General features: G+C 47.2%; 1 protein-coding gene across 2 annotated transcripts in view; it reads right to left on the reverse strand.

The window, feature by feature from the left end:
* Nucleotides 1–21,951, reverse strand: part of ARHGAP30 (Rho GTPase activating protein 30) — a 128,419-nt gene that overhangs the window by 12,495 nt on the left and 93,973 nt on the right. For both annotated transcript variants that reach the window (XM_086945416.1, XM_086945417.1), the window contains exon 11: nt 19,873–20,150. In XM_086945416.1, the coding sequence (XP_086801542.1) occupies nt 19,873–20,150 (278 nt within the window). The remainder of the gene's footprint in view (nt 1–19,872; nt 20,151–21,951) is intronic.

Below are 21,951 nucleotides of genomic sequence, written 5' to 3' on the forward strand. Positions count from 1 at the left end.
AGGCGTATCCCCAAGGCAATGTGTACAATATTTGCACTTAACACATACAATGACCCCAAATCCACCACAAACTGAGACCACACAGGTAAGTATATATATAAAATATAACTTTATCTAGTTGCAGCAGGAAAAATAAACAGTTACAAGATGATTGCTCTTTAATCAAAGGTTGCACGTAATCTTGATGGTTGCACTTAGGTATTAGGAAGTTTTCTATTTAGGAAAAGGGTCTCTAGTTTTTTTAAAAGTATCACTAGTCACAAGAACAAGCTTGTAGGCTGTAATCACTGGTAAACTGACTCTGTGGTCATTTTAGTGCTACTGCACTGTAGCGCTCTTCTCCGGCTGCCTTACCCGCTCTAATCGGCGAGATTTCACACTAGGCGGTAGTCCCCGGTTCCCCTGCGCTCTCAGCGCTTCCTGCCGCCTCTGCCGTGCTCTCAACAGTGCCCCCACAACAGTCGGGGCTCCTCGGTGAAAGACTCACCACACTCAGGGCAGGCAGCAGACACGCGATGTTCCGAGGCTGGCAGGGCGATTTCCTCGGCAGCGGCGTCTCTCAGCGAGGGACACGGGCTGTGCACCAATCAGTGCGCGGCTCCCTCGACGAGCCCCCGATGACGACGTCAACAGCTTCCAGGAGTCAGCCACTCGCAGCGCGGCTCCTGGACAAGGCCCCTATGACGTACAGCTTCTGCGGGGTGACTCGGCCAATCGGAGCGCGGCTCTCGGGGACAGGCCCACAGCGATGGCCAATAAGAGAGCGGCTCCTGCCGAGGAATAGCCAATCAGGTCGCGGCCCCTTCGTTTCATTGTTCGGCAGTGTCAGAGCACCTCTTAATCAATTTCAGGCCCCGGGCCGCAGCGAAGAATTGCAGGCAGGCGAATCTCGTCCGATGCATGCTTTTGCGCTCCCGGCCTCGGACACATAGCTAGAGGTACGGCTGGGAGCGCTCACGGCAGGATGATGCTGGTGGGCACAGCGTCGGGGGCTGAGCACGATCTCGGCCTTCTTGAAGCTCCCGGGCTGGCGGCAATTAGAAGCGCGGCGCTCTCACTCAGATTAGAGAGCAGCCAGCGCCACACAGGCCAAATAGGTCGAACCACCTGCCGTTAGCACACAGCAGCCCACAATCTCTCTAACTCACAGCAGCTTCAGGGGACACAGCAGTTTTGTAGTCCTTGGCAACCTTTCTGTCCCTGGGTTGCAAAACAGGAGGCCAGCTCTTCTCAGGCCCTTGGAGATTCAGTTTGAAGACACAGCACACAGCAAAGTCTTTTTAGGTCAAGCAAGGAGGGTCACAGCACACAGCAAAGTTCCTTCTTCTCTTTAGCTTCAGTTGAACAGCAGAACAGGTCAGCCCTTAGAGCACACAGCAAGGCAATCTTGCTTCAGTTCTTCAGCGGTCCTTCTTCCAGCAGAGGTTCCTCTTGATTGTAGAATCTGATTTTCTGTTGTCAGGGGTACTTCTCTTATACCCCTAAAAGTCTTTGAAGTCTTTGTGCAAGTGGACCCTGAGCCCGGTCTAAACCAGTTCTGGGTGTTGCTGGAGCACTTGGGCTTCCTGGCTTCTTCCTTCTTTTCAGTGTGAGGGGCAGAGGTGACAGTCGCCCAGCAGGAGGTGGAGCCAGCATTGTGGCAGGCAGGCACAGCCCTATTCACTCTCAGGTGCTATCTCCTCCCACCACTCTAGTTGCAGATGCAGTCATTCAACCACGGGCTGACTCAGACAACCTCCTGGGGGCTCCCCAGCCCCTGTCACCCTCAAACCAGACAGTCAATCCACAAGAAGGCCCAGGCACACAGAAAGGTTAGACAAGAGAACAGCCACTTTCTAAAAGTACTGTTCTCAAACACAGAATTTAAAAACAACCTTTCCTAAAAGATGTGTTATTAAATTCTGAGTTCAGGGATATCAATCACTTATGTCCCATCTTGTTCCTATGGGAAGATAGGCTGGTATCCATTGGGACCAGCCTCCCCCATGTTAGTCTATGGAGCAAGATAACCTTGCAGCAGTGAGCACACAAAATGGCTGCTGCTCACTACCAGAGCATGTTACCTGCACTAGCACATGCTCTACCTTTCCTATACACTGCACCCTGCCCAGGGGGGTACTTTGAGCCTTCCATAGGGGTGACCAATGTGTATATAAAGGGAAGGGTTAGGCCCAGCCAGTGGGGACACTGGCTAGGAGGACATGGCAGTTCACTGACTGCACACAGGCACTGCGGTGGCAGCCCTGAGACACCATTTTAGGGCTACTTATGTGGGTGGCGCAATCAGCACTGCAGGCCCACTAGTAGCATCTGTAATCACCAGCCATGGCACACACAGTGCACTTTACTAGGGACTTCATGGTGATACAAATATGCCAATCAGGTATATCCAATCAATATGATAATTTACATAGGGAGCACTTACACTCTGGCACTGATCAGCAGTGGCAGAGTGTCCAAAGCATCTAAACCAGCAAAAACGAAATCCAGTACAGCATCAAAAATACAGGAGGCAGAGGCAAAAAGATATGGGGAAACCACGCCAAGGGTGTCAGGTCTAACAATGACCCATATACAATTTTGAAATTCAGTGTAAAACTTTGTCCATCAGCTGCTCCGTAGATTCCTGTTGGGACTCTTTCAGATCAGGAATGGTAGCAAGGACATTTACAAACGGGGATGCTGCAGGTGGAAGGTCTAATTGTCCACCTTGCGCAATGGTCACACTGTGCTGAAAGCTCTTATGGGGGTTGACTGGATGTTCTGCAGTTCCATTGGTGTCCTTTGCGTGAAAAGTTATGTTGTTGGTGGCCGGCTCGCTTCCCCTGGATGACAAGCCGCACCTAAGATGGGAGGGTTGAGGAACGGGGGGCTGATGGTGTCTGATGCCCCCGGATGGTTACAGAGCGCCTGGAAACACTCGTGATTAAGTTTTGGGTACACAGGCTTTGGATGCTAAAGCAGTTTGAGGAGTTGGGCACTCCAACAGTGTATGTTGTGGATTGGGGTAAGGTTGTGAATAGTGCAAATTTCCTTCTTGCGTATTTCCCCGCCTAGGTTGCTCATTCCCTGTTTTAATAGCAAGGACAAGTTTTTATGTTCTCCTCTATATTAGACAATCTGGTCAGGATAGGCTGCAAGAGGGTATGAAATAGCTGACTCAACTTCTGAAACAGAGGGTCATCAAGGGACAGCTGCTTTGACACTTGTTGAGGATTAGTGGCAAGGGCAATATGCGAAGCCCGTATTTAGCACGTTGGTGTTTTTTATGTACTCTAATGGACTACGTTCGGGTGCGGGGGCAACTTTAGACCTCCCTCTTTTCCCCTTTACCTGGGGGTTCCAGTACAGGGCTGCCAGGTGGTCTGGGGAATTTGAAATAGCATTCAAAGCCAATATATTTGAGGCTTCATTTTGACAAACCCTCTTTTCTAGATCCTTTTCTATGCGCACCAGTCCTTGGACCTCAGGGGCTAAAATAAGAAATCTTACCTCCTCTAAGGAGAGGCGGCGCTCGGTGCTCTCTATTTCCTTTGAGAGGACATCTGCAGCCCGTGTCAGAAAGGAATCCAGTGTATTGATAATTTCACCACCTGTCTAAGGAGCCCTTGATTTCCGTTTGACCATGGTTATATGGTAATGATGGACGCGCTACAAGTTGACCCCAAATGTTAGATGAGTGGGCCATCCTCCTCTGGGTAATGTCGGGCCTTCCCTTGGCTCCGGCTTGCCCAGGCATGGCCTGGGCGCGTCCCCACCCGGGTCCTGCGCCGCGGGCCTATGTTGCATTCTTATGCGCTTTCAGAGCGCAGGGGGAGAGGGAAAGTGTAGTATCCCAGCACCACCTTAGTATGTGGCTTGGCTTACCGCCAGCAGGAAGCAGAAGGCGAAGGAGCAGAAGTCCCGGAGTCTGGCAGAGGAGATTGCGGCTACAACCACTGCGTGCCGATGTTGCAGTCTTATGCGCCTTTCAGAGAGCAAGGGGAGAGGGAAAGTGTAGTCCCCCAGTGGCGCCTTAGCATGTGGAGGTGCTTTCCCCCAGCAGGAAGCAGAAGGGTCAGAGGTCCTAGAGTCTGGCAGAAGAGATTGCGGATACAACTGCCGCGGGCCATCGTCGCAGTCTTAAGGGTGTTCAGAGCGCAAGAAGATAGGGGAAGTGTAGTCGCCCAGTGGCGCCTTAGCGTGTGGTGCGGCTTTCCTCCAGCAGGAAGCAGAAGGGTCAGAAGTCCCGGAGTCCCAGAGTCCGGCAGAGGAGATTGCGGCCACCAAAGTCAAAATCAGGGCCTAACTCTTTAATTGCCTAGTGTTTGACTTTTCTGCATGCTATCTAATAATTGCACAGTTTTTGAAACATACAGCCTTATAGTCTTATGTTTACTATAACATCCAGACCCTTAGTTCCTCTCTATGATATTAAATTGAGCTTGATCGATTGCACCAGTAGCCGTAATTCTGATCATGAATTCGTTATTTAACCCTGCCATACTTCGGGGGGCGTGACCAACAGCATGGTGGAGTAAGACGTGCTTCTGATCGGCTCCCGGTGTCCTGCACAAACCGGACGCTACAACGATACCGAAACTTCCAAAAAACCTAATATTCAACGACCGGACCAGTCCCAACACCTTTGCAACGTGAATTCTCCGGAAAATCCTGTCGGCGGTGGACGCTGTTCGGCGGCGAGGAGACTTCGCCGGTGCAGATTTCCTTCCCAAGATGGCGACCGGGTCCGCTCCTACGGCCCGACTGTGACTGTCCCCGGGCCTTGGAGCCTGCAGCCCTTGGTGATCCTGTGCCCTCGAGTCCTGGGGAAGGGTCTGACTGGCGGTGGTGCAACCCCTGCGCCCCCCCCTGTTGGCTGCTGAACCGTGGGGCTTAGACGGCCGGTGCCGGAGGTGGCTGAAGGGGGCACCGAACGGAGGACCGCCGCCTGACTGAGGACGACCAGCGGTCTGAGTAGAGACTGTGGGGCGGCTGCTGCTGGTGAGGGCCGCGAGGCATACGGTCCGGAAGGGGCTGTGAAGCGGGGACGCCCGGTGGCCCCGGTGGGGGACCTCCCAAGGCCAGTACCTCGATCTCCCACGCACATGAGTTCTATTCCGGTGGGACACACGGCAAAGCGCAAGGGGCCCCGCCTGAGATGAAGAACACACTCCGCGAAGACCCCTGAAAAAAGACGGCGATTGGGCCACGCGGCCCTGGCACTGGCCGGTGAGTGAACAAACGCATCCCCCCCCCATCCTCCCCCTCCCGACATCACAAACTGGGGGCTGCTGGAGGCCCTGGACAGAGTCATTCAGGATCCGTACCCTGAGCCATTGGCGGCGACTTGCGAGCACCAGGGGGGGGGACACGCCGAAGGAAAAGAGGCCTCCGACCCATAGGAACTGCAGCTTCTAGGAGTCTGGCCCACAGAGGTACTTCTGGCCCCGGAGCCTCGATTCTGAATCCCTGCACTCCTCCCCGAGAGGCCCACGATGCGAGTCATTCCTGGGGGCGCCTAGGATAACCCTGCTCAGACTGCCGGCTGCCTTGGGTGCCTGGGGACCGTTACTCCTGGGCTTTCACTATCGGAGTTCCCTGAGGGACCTGCGGCAACGCGGACTGCAGGGTGGGGAGCCCACTGTCTGAGGTGTGCCCGGGTTGGAGCGGCGGCCCCACTGTCAGAGCGACACAGTCACGCGACTGCGGTCCCGGACCTTTCTCCTGCTGCTCGGCCTGCGTTACACCTACAGAGGCCCGGTGGCCTGGTGGCAAGAGAGGTGACCTTCCCCCCTCCCTCCCCCATCCGTCTGACCACTCTGGGCGGCTCTGGACCGGGACGGAGAGAGAAAATGGGGAAATGAGATCCGGCTGCGAGACCGGAGAGGCAGGAAACCATCAAGAGCTATGCCACGACGTGGGCGCATAGGAGGCGATCCCAGAGACGCTGGGCTCACGCAACAACACGGCCATGCTCCTGGAGGCAATCCAAGCCTCTAGGACGGATATACAGGACTCTAGAGCGGCGTTGGAGACTAAAATAGGTGAGGTGGGTTCTGAAGTCCTCTTACTACGTCAAGACTTTCGAAATGTGTCTGAGAGGGTGACCACAGCGGAGACCAGACTCGGGGAAGCAGAAGATTCCCTCACAACCCTTTGCAAAGATATGGCGGAACTACAAGCGTCACAAAGACAGCTGCTATGGAGAGTGTATGATGCCGAAAATAGGGCGAGGCGCAACAACCTACGTTTCGTAGGCTTTAGAGAGGGCATCGAGAAGACGGATTTAGCAGCTTTTCTACGTACCTGGCTAACGCCGACCTTTCCGCAGGCCCAATTCTCGAACTGCTTTGTCATTGAAAGGGCGCATAGAGCCTTGCTGGTCAAACCACCAGAGGGGGCACGGCCGAGACCGATCATCGCACGTTTCCTTAACTTTGCGGATAGGGACCTCATCTTACGAGAAGCCAGAAAAAAAGGGGAACTTCGAATGGAAAACACAAATATCATGATCTTCCCAGACTATAGCCAGGATGTGCAGAAGCAACGTCGATCCTATGACTCGGTGAAGGCAAAACTGCCAGATCTGCACATATCATTCATGCTGCTCTTCCCGGCAAAATTGAAAGTTCTCTTCAAAGGCAGGTCCCACTTCTTCAATCGACCCGAGGAGGCCTGGCAATGGCTGGAGGAGTGGCCCCTGCTCCGAGAGGCTGAGGAGGAAGGTCGCAGAATTCGATCCGAAATGGCGGCAGCCAGCTTCCGGAGGAGTCCGCCCAAGGCGCAAAGGTCCCAAATCCCGAGAATGAGAAGATACTCACACTCGTCGTCCGGCACGGAGCGACCGCCGATTGGCCGGGGAGGAGCGGGGCCGGAGTGCATCCGCAGAGGATGATCCGGCACTGGGGTCCAGGTTCAGCAGTCTGGCGCAGCATACTGGAGCAGAGCAGGAAAACATCAAAAGCGAACAACTGTCTGATATAGAGATATCGGCAGACACCTCGCTACACCCTCTAGCCGTAGCGATCCGAGAAATGGAACAGGGAGCGCATGGCACAGCAGAAGAACTTGACATGGAAACACAAGATTCCCACTCCTGAGGAAGTTCGGAACTGATATCCGACACAAGTGCACACCGCTGTTGGGGGCACGCAAGTTACAAACACTTTTTTTCCTGATTTGACTTACACCAGTGTTAATTTTTGTTGGTTTGTCGAGCAACTGATTAAAACAACGGAGGGCTTCCAATATCTCGGGATTTACATCACCCTAAATAAGAAACTCTCGCTACAGAAAAATATAGAGAGGGTCATGCTGAATTCTAATGCTGATATGGAGCGCTGGAGACAGCTACCGCTTACACTCCTAGGCCGAGCGGCCATGTACAAAATTATTACTCTCCCAAAATATTTATACGCCCTCCAGAATGAATACTATGCACTCCCGGAGACGCTGCTGCGCAAGGTCCACACAGATCTCAGGGCCTTTCTCTGGTTAGGTAAACAACCTAGAATCGTGCTGACCACTCTCCAAAGGCGTAGGACGTTTGAAAAGGATATTGTTGGACGCACTGCGTAGTTAATGGGGATATTGAAGTTTGTTAGGAGCACTGGAGTATCTCCCTCCAACCAGGGAGTGGTAAAATGCTGCAGTAGCACTGCTCGATTTGAGAAGTGTCCTCCGGGCTCAACACAAGTCCTTTTATTAAGGTTTCATCAATTTAAACAATCAATTCGATTTGTTCATCCATATCTGCTTTTTATTGTTGTGATTTCATCTTGTTATGTTCACAAGAAGCTCTTTGATTCAGAGGAACATGGTCAAGTGCAAATTAAAAAACGGGTGCTCGAAGAACAGAAGTATAAAAATAGGTAGAAAGATGTGCTCAAAAGAACGTATGGCGGTGATATGATAAGTTATATCCATGCCGAGAGTTTTAAACGGTAGTGGGATGTGAACCCCGAGGTGCAGTTTACCAGATAAATGCGAGTGTATTTTTATACTTCTGTTCTTCGAGCACCCGTTTTTTAACTTGCACTTGACCATGTTTATAACTGGTTTGTTTTCTTATACACACCTCATTCTCTTCATTGACAGAAATGTATCCCCAGGAAGAAGGCATTCTATGCCGAAATGCATCGGGATTTATTTGAGTGTGCTCTGTAAAATTGTGAGATTCCTCTGAATCAATGAGCTTCTTGTGAACATAACAAGATGAAATCACAACTATAAAAAGCAGATATGGATGAACAAATCGAATTGATTGTTTAAATTGATGAAACCTTAATAAAAGGACTTGTGTTGAGCCCGGAGGACACTTCTCAAATCGAGCAGTGCTACCGCAGCACTCTCCAAAGGCACCAATATAATGGATGTATCTCATTCCCGAACCTAGAAGCCTACTACTGGGCGGAACATCTGACTCTAATTAATGAATGGCTACATACCCAAGCAGACCATCCCACATACGCCCTAGAACGTCATAATCTGTCCCCACACAATCTACTACATTACCTATACGGAGGTCCCGTATGGAAGACACTGCTTCCAGCGACTCTTATAACCTTACAGGCATGGAACATGGCCACGAAACGTACAGGTTGGGAGAAGACTCCTACCCGGCAGACGCCCCTATGGCTTTGCACGTGGCTAACCGAACTTAATAAACTCAAAGGATTTAAACGGTGGGACGACATTGGGATCTCTACTATTGGAGATGTGATCACTAAGGGGGAACTAAAATCCTTTCAGGCCCTGAGGTCAGAGTTTGGGCTCCAACACTCACAGCTCTTCAAGTACACCCAGCTGCGCCATGCATGGAGAGCACAGAACATACACTTGCCTGGACTCCCAGAATATGCACCATTGGAGGGCAGGCTCCTGCAGGAGCAGATTCAGGGGAAGGCAGTCTCACTCACCTACAAAACTATGGGCATGTGAGGTGATTCAAGTATACTGGAACCACATCTTTACGGAACTGAGGGAGATATTGGAGGTTCCGCTAACGCAGGAGCCTAAGCTGGCTTTATTGGGAATGACTAATGATGTGGATCTTCCGCGACCTCTCCTAATCTTCCTGGTAATGGCTTTAGTAGTAGCCAAAAGAGACATAGCAAAACATTGGGGGTCACCGACTCCCCCGGAGTTGGAGGAGTGGAGAAAAGGGCTGGACCTTTACATGGCTGCCGAGAGAGTGACCTATAAATCTAGAGGGTGTCCTAGGAAGTTTTGTAGGGTTTGGTCCAGGTGGAAACACTATCATGGGCTGGATGGGGGACTGGGAGAGAGATGAGCTCGGTAAAAAATTACAAGGTCATGTGGGCACCGGAGGGAGGGTAAGGGAGGGGGTACTGAGAGAAGCCTGTTTATCGGAGGATTGGACATTGCACATGTACTATTTGAAATGTAATAGTAAAATACGATTGTGGAGGGGCGGGAGCGGGAGTAGGGGGATAAATGTTGCTAATTACATGACTGTACTGTTGAGAAATAATCAAAATGCAAATAAAAATATTTTTTAAAAAAAACCCTGCCGTACTTCAGCACTTATCATTGCGTATTAACGTGGCACCAGTGTCTCAGGAATTTGTTTTCGGCAACTTGTATAGATTTGACATTTTCATACCCCCAATGTCCCGCACCATAAACCGCAATAGAAACACAGGTGGCATTGTAGATTTTCAAAAGTTCTACAGTGGGTTTTTTCCCCATCTTTTTTGTGAAGTTTTTAAGGGCAGTAATAGATTTGCAGAACAGGGCTTTCCTTACTTTTATTGCTTATGTCCAGTTCCCTGCTTCATGAAATAAAATACCAAGGTAAGAAAAGGTGGCTGTATGTCTATAGGGCTTGCATTAATAAACATCCGCCTCCTTTTTCTACTAGCACCAGGGCCACAATTCATGGAGAATGTCTTGGAGCAGTTGATTTGCAAATCCAGATTAATCATGAACGCATTAAAAGATGTTACAAGGCATTGTAGAGCCACCGGCGTGCGAGCCATTAGGACCGCATCGTCTGCGTATAATAACGCAGGGATTGGTCTTTCAGCTACCCTAGGCATATCACAAGTTGTTTCCACTAGGGCGTTCTCAATTCCATTTATATATACCAGGAATAGGAATGGTGCTAAAACGCAGCCCTGGCGTACCCCACACCCTATACCAAAAGATCTAGTACATTCACCTTTTTTACCATAACGCACTGTTGCGATGGCACCCGAATACAAGTCCTTAAGAAAGGAGATTATATTTCCTTCAACACCAAGAGATTCCATAATGACCCATAATTTGCTGTGTGAAACACAGTCAAACGCTGACGTCAGGTCAACGAAGGTGAAATAAATGGGTTCACGTCGTGCCTTGATATATTTCTGCTGGAGGATAAATAAGTTTAGGCCCTGATCTACTGTCCCCTGCCCCTTTTGAAACCCGTATTGAAGGTCACTAATTATAGAATTATCTTCCGACCATTTTTGTAGCCTACCTAGGATTACTCTTCCTAATATCTTTACAGTGCTATCCCATAGGGAGATGGGGCGATAGCAGATAGGGTTTTGCCTGTCCCCTTTTTTAAAAATTGGGACAATAACAGACATAAACCATGATGGAAGTAGGCTCGTCTTTAGGGATGAATTAAATAATTGCACTAGAAGTGGGCCCCATAAGTCGATATTGTTTTTCAACAGGTCTGGAGGTATGCCATCTGGACCTGGGGCTTTACCGCCTGTGTTGCTTTGAGGCTCTCAGTTATTTCTTTTAGGGTAAATTTTGATTCCAAGCCATTCGCTCTCACTTCCCCCTAGTTAAGCGTTGGTAATTGCAACGGTGGAATCTGCTCGTCAGTTGAGGTACTATACAGGCTAGAATAATGGTCCACCCAAGAGTCCTCAGTAATGGCAATTTCAATGTGTGCTTTTCCTGAGTCAAAGAAGGGGGCATTTACTGCTTTCCAAAAAGCACAAACATCCTTGCTCTGTGAAGCCTCGCAGAGCTTCTCCCAGGCCTCAATTTTAATTGCCATCTTCCTTCTTTTCAATGCATACTGGTAAGATTTCCGCGCCTCCCTGACCCTTAAGGAATTACGGGGGACAGCATGTAAAGCTCTCTTGAGCTCGGAATGAGCCTTTGTACATGTGTGATCAAACCATTTTCCCATCTTTTCCTTACTTGATTTAGAAGCCACCAAAAGGTTACCCTTAATTTGAGAAGCAATGACCTCAAACTGCTTAAGAATCTCCTGACTGGCCACACTTTCATCCAGAATGGTCAAGAAGCTAGGCAAACATTCGGTTACCAGATTACGTAGAAAGTCACTTGGAACCACCCTGTCCCACTTTAATGCGTAACCATTTTGTTTTGCCATACTAATATCAGAGACGTTCTGCACAGATCTCCCTTCTGTGGCCAATGCCTGAAAGGGATTTATGATCTCCATAATTATCGGGTAGTGGTCGCTAAGTGGGGTATCGAGAGTCCAGCACCTTTTGACCATATGTCTATGCCTAACAGAAGTTATTATAAAATCTATTGTAGACAATACACCCCTGCCATTAAACGTAGGGGCAAAGGGGAGCTCTACTTGACCAATTTCATTTGCATACCCTAGATCTTCAGAGTGAAGAATCTCCTTTAATAGGTCTCCACAAATGGAATGCTTAAAGTGTGTTAAGTCAGTATCAGGGTCCAACATGAGCCCACATACTCCTTTCTGGCTTTTCTTGCATATGGTACAGTTAAAATCTCCCCCCCAAACAACCCAAAAATCCCTAGCATTTTTATCTGTTTCTTTACCTAAATTATTTCCTAGCATCTTAAGGGTCGGGTTCCAGGTCTGCGGGAGGGATACTGTTATAAAAGTTTATAATTAAAAGACACAATTCCTTACTTGCATCAATCCGCACTAGCTGATAATAAGGGTTATGGGAAAATAAGTGGATCTTCTTGCAGTTTAGGGAATTAGATATAAACGTCATCAGTCCCCCTTTAGCCCTGCCATGGTGAACCTCTACTGCTGGTGTGAACAAGGTTTTATAGCCTGGAAGATGGAGGGGTTCTAAGGTCCAGGTTTCCTGTAGACATAGAATTTCCATCTCTTCTATTGTTTTTAACCAGATGGGATTCAGTATTTTGGACCTAAACCCTGCCACATTCCAGAACATTATGCTAACAGTTTCCCTGTTTAATGAATTAACTGCTGAGCATTGGCCCATATCTGCAGCTGGGTTATTAATGATGGTTCCTATTCCCTGAGAGGGTGAGTACACCGGAGCAACAATAAGGGGCGTTACAGGAGTGGGAATAAGGGAAGAACTGATGCCAGATGTTACACCAAGACCATTGCCAGAAATGACTGGGTTGGAGTCTAGGGCTGAGGGCAGTCAATCAACCCCATTCAGGCCATTAAGACAATTAAATCGGTTCTAATCATAGAAAGGTGTCTCCGGGGGTCGGAAAACCGGTCGTGCAGCATACCCCCGATATCTAGCCCTCCGTTCAACCCTCGTCCAATTACCTTGGACTAAATCATGGTGCATATGGGTAGGGGGGGAAGAAAAAAGACACTGGCAAAGTCTGAATGGTAGAGTCAAGAGATCTATTTGACCCAGCACATATATGTGAAACAGTCCTAGGATCTCGAAAAACTCACCATAATACAGTCCCCAATTATTGATTTTCTAGTTTTTCCCAGCCAGGGTACCCTTCTCACCATGATAATTTCGTTGTTAATAAGATAGGCCGGGAGGGGTCTGTTCCAGTTCAACCATTTAATAATTTTTCTTTTAAGTAAGTGGAAGTTCTCACCTTCACCCACTTCAAGAGGGGGAACACCAGCCATAACTACCTTAAAGCTATTAGCCTCAGGCGGCAAGTCGGGTCTCCGTGGTCTGGGGCAGGCTTCTCAGGGGGTGGGGGAGCAATACTGTTGTTAGGTATAGCCCCATCGGAGGTAGTCACAGGGGGGACTGGGCCTACTGGTTGTAAAGATGGAATATTGGGTTTGCTATGTGGTGTTGGGGCTAAGTTGGCCATAAGAGGTTGCGGAAGGGGGGCAGCAGTAGTAACCAAGGGAAGTCCCAAATTAACTGAAAGGTTTTGGGGGTTAGGGGGACAATTAGAAAGGGGATTAGACTCAGAGGGTCTGCCCTGGATAATAGCCGAGGTTTTCAGGCTTCTTATAGTTGCCTCCAAGATAGTGAGTCTAATCTCCACTTTCTTTAAGCTCTCACTGATGGGCAGGAGCAGTGACCTAAGTAAAAATTATAGGTTCCCTATAGAGGTAACGGGGGGTGATGCATTAGATGGATTATCCCCAGGGGCGTCAACAAGATCAGTGATATTAATACTCTTGACAGGAGAAGCTTTATGCGCATCCACTATTATCCTATCAGAGATGGAAGGGGGCTTAGGGACTTTCCCAAAATCGGAGTGGGGAATTTTGGTTTTGCCCTGCCCTCCCCTCAACTTCCTTCTACGCTTGTTTGGAGGTGGGCCATGCATCTCTGCCACAACTACTTGTTTCGGCTTTGTTTTCCTTATTTTAACTACAGAGGGGGTCTGAGTAATTAAGTCGACAGCCATGATGCTGGGACTGGGGGGGGGGGGGGGGGGTGACACTAGAAATCTGCTCAGTAGATAAACAGAGGTTAGGAATACCATCCCACAGTAAAAGAGGGACGCCTTCCTGGGATAATAAATCCTGGCTAGTGTTAGGAGAGCCTCCCTCTTGGGAGATAGGATAAGGAATAATGTCGCCAAGAGGCCTGTTTTTCATATTCTCAATAGAGCGGCGGCGCTCCGCCCTACGCTCCGCCAGAGAAGTTTCCTTATCCCCATCACCCAGTGCCCGTGAAAAATAGTTATCCAAGGTCCCATTTCTAACTCCCCCCGCCTTCACTGATGTTCCCTCCATAGCCGGTGATGGCATGTCCGATACCTATGTCAAGGTCCACAGAAAACCAAAACAATGCAGGCGAAAGAGAGTAGGCCCAGCCCAGCCTGCTCCGGCCTACGAGGGCCTCAGAGGGCCCGCCCTTTGCCCGGGCTTAGCCCGGCGCTCCCGCGCAGCGGGAGGTTGCCTTGGTTAAATAGAGCGTCTGGCGTCCTATGGGCGGGGCTGAGAGGCAGCGCGGACCTGGTGTGCTGTGCAGGCAGGGACTCCTGGGAGAGCGAGTCCCTGCTACAGCCCCGGTCACTCCAACCGCCTCGAGATCAAAAAGTGCCCCCGCAGGATGATTCACGGCGAGGCTGTGAGCTTCCAAGTCCCCCGTAAGCTCCCAACAGCCGCTTTATAGCCCCAAAGTGCGACGCGGCACCCGCGAAGCGGGTGCTGCTAGTTGTTATGCAAGTATCCTCTCTGGGTCCGGGGCAGCAAGAGAACACAGGTAAAGAGGCTGAAAATGCAAGAATCTCACCGCTTGGCTGGAGGGAAAGAGTTTTAACGCGTCTAGCGTCCTGTGGGCGGGGCTGAGAGGCAGCGCGGACCAGGTGTGCTGTGCAGGCAGGGACTCCTGGGAGAGCGAGTCCCTGCTACAGCCCCGGTCACTCCAACCGCCTCGAGATCAAAAAGTGCCCCCGCAGGATGATTCACGGCGAGGCTGTGAGCTTCCAAGTCCCCGTGAGCTCCCAACAGCCGCTCTATAGCCCCAAAGTGCGACGCGGCACCCGCGAAGCGGGTGCTGCTAGTTGTTATGCAAGTATCCTCTCTGGGTCCGGGGTAGCAAGAGAACACAGGTAAGGAGTCTGAAAATGCAAGAATGGCACCAGTGACAAATCCTTACAAAATGTTTATTGCAGCTTGTGCCTAGAAAACTGATTCTTACACAAAGAGCCATCATAAATGTTACTGGATGTGCAGTTACAAATAGCAGAACGAAATGATAATGATTACCATTAAGTTATGATTTTTTTAACAAAACATTTTAGCACATTTGTTACTCTAGAGGGCTACCTGCATCGACATTATTTTGGGTTATCTCTGACGACAAAATGCGTTGGTTGCGAATGATATTTTACTGTCACTGTTAAACATATGTATCTCGCTACTTCCTACATCATTTTAACACAGATGTAATGTCAGTATTCCGTCAAACAGAACAAAACGTTTTGATTAAAAGGCAAAACTTTAGAAACCCAAATTTGAAAAAAATATTATTCTTTTTTTTTCATATGTCATTCACCAGGCACATAAATTAGGCTGTATATGTTTTCATGTATGAAAATGGCAGCAGGGAAAGAGTACAAGTGATAGAAATTCTTTATTTAAAAAAAGTTTGAAATCCAGGTGAGTTAAAGGCAGAGGGTTTTCAAGAAAAAGATGCTTAGGGGGTTTGAATAAAAATTGGTAGGTAACAGTGGCATGCTCCACACGCCGTACAAAATTTCCACATTCAAAATTTCAACTAAAATTAATTTCTCATGAGCTATCTACAGATCCTTGCAGTTTTGATGGACTCTGTATTATGTAAACCCCCCAAAAACATGTTTATGTTAATGAACAGTATGAGAGTGCAACAATCATACAATCATATCGCTATGTACTGCGCGGGAAGTCTCAAGTATCAACATTTACAAACGAATACTGTTAAATGTGAGACGAATGTCCAATTTGAGTCTGAAATCCCATTAAATGGATGCCTTATGGCTGGGCCCCAGTCAAAGATCATGCCCTAGAATCTGTATATGTGCCCATATTTATTTTACTTTTGCTGGACTTCTCAAAACAGCCTTGATGAGCTATCTCTCTTAACATTTTACCTGACACTTATTGTTTGCACTCTTAGACTATGTCCAATACACAGACTACTAGGCACTTAGGGCTCCAAACAACAACTGGGTTAGGCACAAGTAGCAAGCAAAGTATTCACCTGTTTGTTGCTGTAAATTAAAAATATAGCTTCCAACCTACCCTCAATTTGTAACTTACCCAAGTACTGATAGTGTTATGTTTTAATTTAGATACTGTTAAAAAGTGCTCAACAAAAGGACTTTTGAGGGTCTGCCTCTTAGATTTGGTATGAGTTAAAAAAAAATTATCTGATCAGCTGGGAATCCCTAACTGTACCAAAAATCATATAGGGGAATGGAGGAACCTGGTCTCACCAGTGGCTTTTTTTTTATTGCTGTAAGGGCCATTTGTGGGAAAGGTAACAACCATAGGGCAGTAGCTGTCGGTGGTGGGAGTAGCTGCCGGGCGCTGACGTGGGGAGGGGAGCGGCAGGGTGGGGGGTAGTAATCTATGGATTACAGAGGATTACAGGTAAGTAAACATATACATAAATAAAACGAATTTCGTTGCATGCACTGCATCGCATTTGGAGATGCAGTGCGCGCAACAACATTTATTTTATTTATTTATATGTTTACTTACATGTAATCCATAGATTACTACCCCCCACCTTGCCCCTCCCCCTCCCCAGGTCACCGCCCGGCAGCCACTCCCACCACCGCCCGCTACTGCCATAGACTCATTATTGTTCTGAGTGTGAGGGTATGGTCAATCAGAGAAAAATTGAGTTTTTAATTTAAATGTATATGCCTGCTAGAAAGGAATGCTCATGTATTTTATTTTCTATTATCTATTCCTGTGATGGGCTATGGTTTTTTTACGATCTTTTAAATTTAACAAAATAGTTTTTTAATTAAAATACGTCACTAGCTTTTTTTCTTTAATAAAAATGGGAATTTCATATCAAAATTTAAAAGTGTTGAAAAGTAAACTGTAATTTATATGTTATGCTTTTCCTTTAAGCGTTTTTAATGGGGCCGTTTATCTCCAATAAAAATAAAAGGGAAAAAACAATAGGGGCAACCATCATATATGCCATCAAAGAAAGAAAAGGTGCAACTTTGTAGAAAGACATTCATTCATTACCCTCATTCACCAATTCAACTACAACTATCATATGTATTCTGTCACACGCTTGCAGTTCTCTGTCCTCAAAAGTCCTACGCCTCAAAAGTCCTTCTTATGCACCATATTTATTGCCACAATTCATTCTCCTCACAAAAGGGGCTAACAACTGAGTGATTGAACAAAGGTAAATTTGGCTCCATACTCCCCAGCCCCTAGTATTGAAAAGAGAATTTATTATCCACATTTTATACTAAATTCTCTGCTTCATAGCGCAAGCTTAGGGAGAGATGACTTACATGCTGCTTATAAACAGGCGTGGCCACTGTTAGTCAGTATATGAAGTATTCGTTGGGCCCCAGCTTCCCTCAAAGCTCTCTCTTGCCAAAAAAACCTTTAAGACATGCCCCAAAATACAGACCAATTACGTTAATGAACGCGGATGTGAAAATGTATTCTAAAATCCTGGCTAGAAGGTTGGCAGGAGTTATTGAAAAGCTAGTTGTCAACTCCCAACACGGGTTTATACCAGGCAAGGGGACCACACAACATACGAGGCAGGTAATAACAATGTTTGATGCAGCTGGTATCCCAGGAGACTCTATGGCAGCAATTTTTTTAGATGCTGAAAAAGCTTTTGATAGAGTCTCCTGGGAGTACCTATGGGGGGTATTGAGGTGGAATGGTATTGGCAAGAAATACATTAAAGCAATGCAGACGCTGTATAAAAATCCTACAGCTAGAATTAGGGTGTGTAGGGGGCACTCAGCAGGAATCAGTATTGAAAGAGGAACAAGGCAAGGCTGTCCATCGTCACCTCTTTTATTCGCGCTATATTTGGATCCCTTTCTGCGTCGGCTGGAATTGAATTATGGGATTCCTAGGATGAGCCTGAATGGATGTGAAGTTAAAACATTGGCATATGCGGATGACGTGGCTATCTTAACCCCTTATCCGGAGGAGGCGATGGTGGAAGTAGAGAGGGAGGCCGAACTCTTTGGACGAGTCTCCGGCTATAGCTTAAACAAAGCAAAGACTCAAATAGTATGCAATCGGTATGTACAATATGGAGTAGACACAAGAGTGGTAAAATCTGCAGTTTATTTGGGGGTGGAAATATCTGCGGAATTGGAAGTAGTAGTGCAGAATAATGTGGCTCCCCTATTGGTGAAGGTAAAATCGGATTTGGAACGGCTTAATAATTTACATTTGTCCTTGGTTGGGTGTACAAATGTAATAAAAATGCTTATATTCCCAAAATGTTTGTATTATTTTAGGGCAATTCCGCTATTCTTTGAAGCAAAATGGTTTTCGGCATTGGAAGGAATCCTCAATAAATTTATTTGGGCCCACGGCAAAACACGTAGGGCATACCGGTACATGACACTTCCCAGAGAAAGAGGTGGTTGGGGGGCACCTGATTTTAAATTGTATTATTGGGCTGCTGTTATTCAATATATGCAAGGCTAACTAGGGGGGGAGAAGATCCAAGGGTAAGGGATTGCTCTTCTAGAATTTATAAGGCTGTACTTGGAGAAGAGGTGGAAAACTGCTTTATAGCTTGTGTATAATATGGGTGTTTTAAAAGGACTAGATATAAGACGGTGGAGGCAGGAGTTAAGATATGGACGGCATTTATGAAAAAAGTGGGATTAGGAAGATTTAATCGATACACCAGGTTGTTTAAAAACAGGTCATTCCCAGACGAGGTGTTTGGTGACATAACAATGGAGAGATGGATGCAAAAGGGGGTAGTAAGTATTGGAGATCTTCGGGGGCCGGAGGGTTTAGTCACTTTTTTGGAATTGAGTACTAAGTTTGGGTTGGACAATAAGGATTTCTTTAAGTATCTGCAAATTAGGAGTTTTTTGGGAAATAAGCAAGGTGGGTTGGTTGGGTATAATAAAGTCGAGATTATGGAAAAGATAAGAGTAGGGGGGGATTGCTCTATAAGAAGTTTATATGCCAGTTTTGTGTGCGGTATGCAGGATGATATGGATAAATATAGTGAGAAGTGGGTAGAAAAGCTAGAAGGGGATTTAGGGTGGTTTCAGGACTCATTGGACTTAGGGCGCACTGTTCTCTGCTCGGCGTCTCTACAGTCGCAGCACTATAAAACTATATATTCCCTCTACTACACACCAGCAAGGATAGCAAAATGGGGAGGGACGGAAGGTACAACTTGCCCGCGTTGTAATTCAGGAGATGCGGACATAATACACATGTTTGCACTATGTCCACAGTTACATACATTGTTACGAAATCTGGAACATTTCTTAGAGTTTTCATTAAAGATTAAGCTGAAACTTAAGCCAGTACATATACTTTTAGGAATAGCACCGGAAGAAGGGGAAGGGTATCAAGAGTTTGTTTTCCTGGCTATGGCGGTATATAGACTGTGTATCGCTAGGGCATGGCTAGACCCTAATCCTCCTACACTACAAGTATGGCTGGCTAGTTTGTTGTCCTCATATGATTTGGAAAAGCCAATATATGCAAGGAAAGGCAGGAGGGGAAGGGAAAGAGGGTTGCGTATTTGGAAGCCAATAGCAGATTGGCGTAGTGGGATAGGATAGGGTACATTTGGAGAATAAAAAACTGGATGGAAATCGGGGAACTGCTCTATGTTCACTGTTATCTGATATAATGTATACTGTCGCTTGTCTTTTTTTTTTAAATCTTTTTTCTTTCCTTTTTTCTTTCTGGTTTTCCCTTTTGCAAAATTCTTCTAAAAACTCTTTTTCTTTATGCATTGATACGGTAACTGTTTTGAAGTATGAATTACATAGGCTGTGTATGTACTATTTTTCCTTCTCCTTTGCAATGTATAGACTGTATATTACTGTGTACTGCGCTTTGTCAAAATAATGTGCTGGGTTGTAAGAAAAAAAAAATATAATAAAAAAAAAAAAAAAGACATGCCCCAAAATAGCATTTCAAATTCCAATTACAGGGGCCTAATAATAACCCTATGTATTACAGAATGTTGTATACAGAAACCTATGTAAAATGAAATAATGTATTTTCACTATTTTACTTGCCTGCATGTCTGGCCCAGAGATGTCATTCATATACGGACTCCTGAAATCCTCCTCAAGCATCTCACAATCAATTGGGAAGCAGTTTATAGGATCCAGGACTCCATCCTCTGATGAAGATGATGAATTGCTCTCAACTGGGTGGTCTGCAATGAAGTCTTGCTCAAAGAAGCCAGCCTCTGCGTTACCATCTTGGCTATCCAGAAAGGAGAAAGAGTCTTGGACTTCCAAAGAAAGGCGGTTGTTCTCTGCGCTTTCATTACTTTCTTCTTTCAGTGCATCTAAGTCAGAAAGAAGATAAACAAGTATTAACTGTGTATCTCATGGCTACGTTTTCATGAAATTTTAAACTGGGAACACTAAGTAAGGTTGCTGTTCAGTGGCAACCTATAATGGCTATCCTAACCATTCTTGGAGTAAAACATTCAAAAGCGCGAAAGGCTCTAGTGTAGGAGGCTGGCTTAGTATATGGTGCACACTTATTTAAGTGAAGCACCCTGCACTAATCCAGACACCGCTTATGGTGATTTTAGTGGTCTTAGACAGCCATAGAAAGCTCCCAAAGTGGTAGCTGTGGAGAGCAGCCTTCAGGCTTAGTCCAGAAGGAGTGTAAAGCACCTTGTTGTACCAGTACTAATCATATAGCGTAGGTTAAGTGAAAAAGAACCACCCAGTGTAGTTATAAAAATATGTATTTATTATAAACACTGACTAACAGATTGCAATATCTTCTCCTTTGAGATATAATCACAATACACACAATACTTCAGTAATAGAACACGTAAGAAGCACAAATACCCAATGGTCCCCAGGGGGGACCAAGCCATAAACTAATGAAGCAGAATGCGAACTACGACCTAAGTCGCGACTTGACCAGAAGACTGAGAAGAGCCAGGGACCCTGGGAACCACCTAAGGTAAGTACCCAGGAACACCACAGAACCTGTGTGCAGAGTGGAAACACAACCGTGGGCTCTATACAAGTCAATGGGGAAGTCACAGTTGCAGCTTTCAAGAAGAAGGAACCTTACCAGAGTACCCTGAAGAAACCCAGTCGAAGATGGAAGGTTGGAGAGTTACCTCACCTGTGGATACCCCGGAAACCAGGATACCTACACCAGGGAAGCCGGGTGAATATGTGAGAACTGACGTTGGAAACCGCAGTAGACCACAATGGAGGACTTTAATAAAGATGCAGCTGGCGAAGAAGGTGAAATAGTCTGGTGGAATCCAAGGTTGGATTCAGAAGAGAAGTACCTACAAGCAGAGGGGACAGAGTCTATACCAGTCAGGAGTGACCAGGAGGCACAAAAGACGAATGCCCACTGATGTCGGAAGATGTAGGAGAATTGACGGTTCCCTTGGCCCTGTAGCTGTGCCGACCAAGCGATGCTGTGGAAGACCAGGAGCCATTCACAAGCTATCCCACGTGGGATGTCAAGAGGTAGGGGGTCGGTGCCCAAAGGGAGCACCAACAAGCCTTGGCAGAGGCAACAAATGTGGCAGATGAAAAAGGTGCAGTGTTGGGACCAGCAATTTCCAAGGGACTCACCACAAGCAGGTAAGTCAGAGTAGACACTGAGCAAACAGGGGAGCCCACTGGAGCCAAAGAAGACCCTCAAGAGGAGCCACATGCCGGAGGCACAGGAGTCTCAAAAGGACCTCGAGCAGCTCACCAATGACACAGGCCCAAGGTGCAGAGGATGCAGTGAAGATGAAGACCTTGGTAACAAGAGATGCTTGAGGCTGGGCTTCTTGGAGCCCGAAGATCTCTGGTGAATAGATTCAGCAAGCCTTGCCAATGGCAAGTTGACGCAGTGCACAGGGGTACTACTCCAGTGGTTCCAAGGAGGGATACTGGCCTCAAACTTGCTTTGCAGACAGTACAGGCTTTGTGGGAGTTGCAGAGCTACTACCTGTGTTGCTGAACCTTTTGGAGTCCATGGTAGTTCAGGTACAGCAGACCAGTCAGCTTTGTTGCGGTGCCTGCAGATGCAAGGAAGTGTCTCCTTCACTCAAAGGGAAATTCCTTCGGGTTTCTTGGATGCCCACAGACCTGGAGAAGAACATGTGAGGAGCACAA

This window comes from Lissotriton vulgaris, chromosome 12 (genome assembly GCF_964263255.1).
Source record: "Lissotriton vulgaris chromosome 12, aLisVul1.2, whole genome shotgun sequence".
In the NCBI taxonomy this organism is placed as follows: Eukaryota; Metazoa; Chordata; class Amphibia; order Caudata; family Salamandridae; genus Lissotriton; species Lissotriton vulgaris.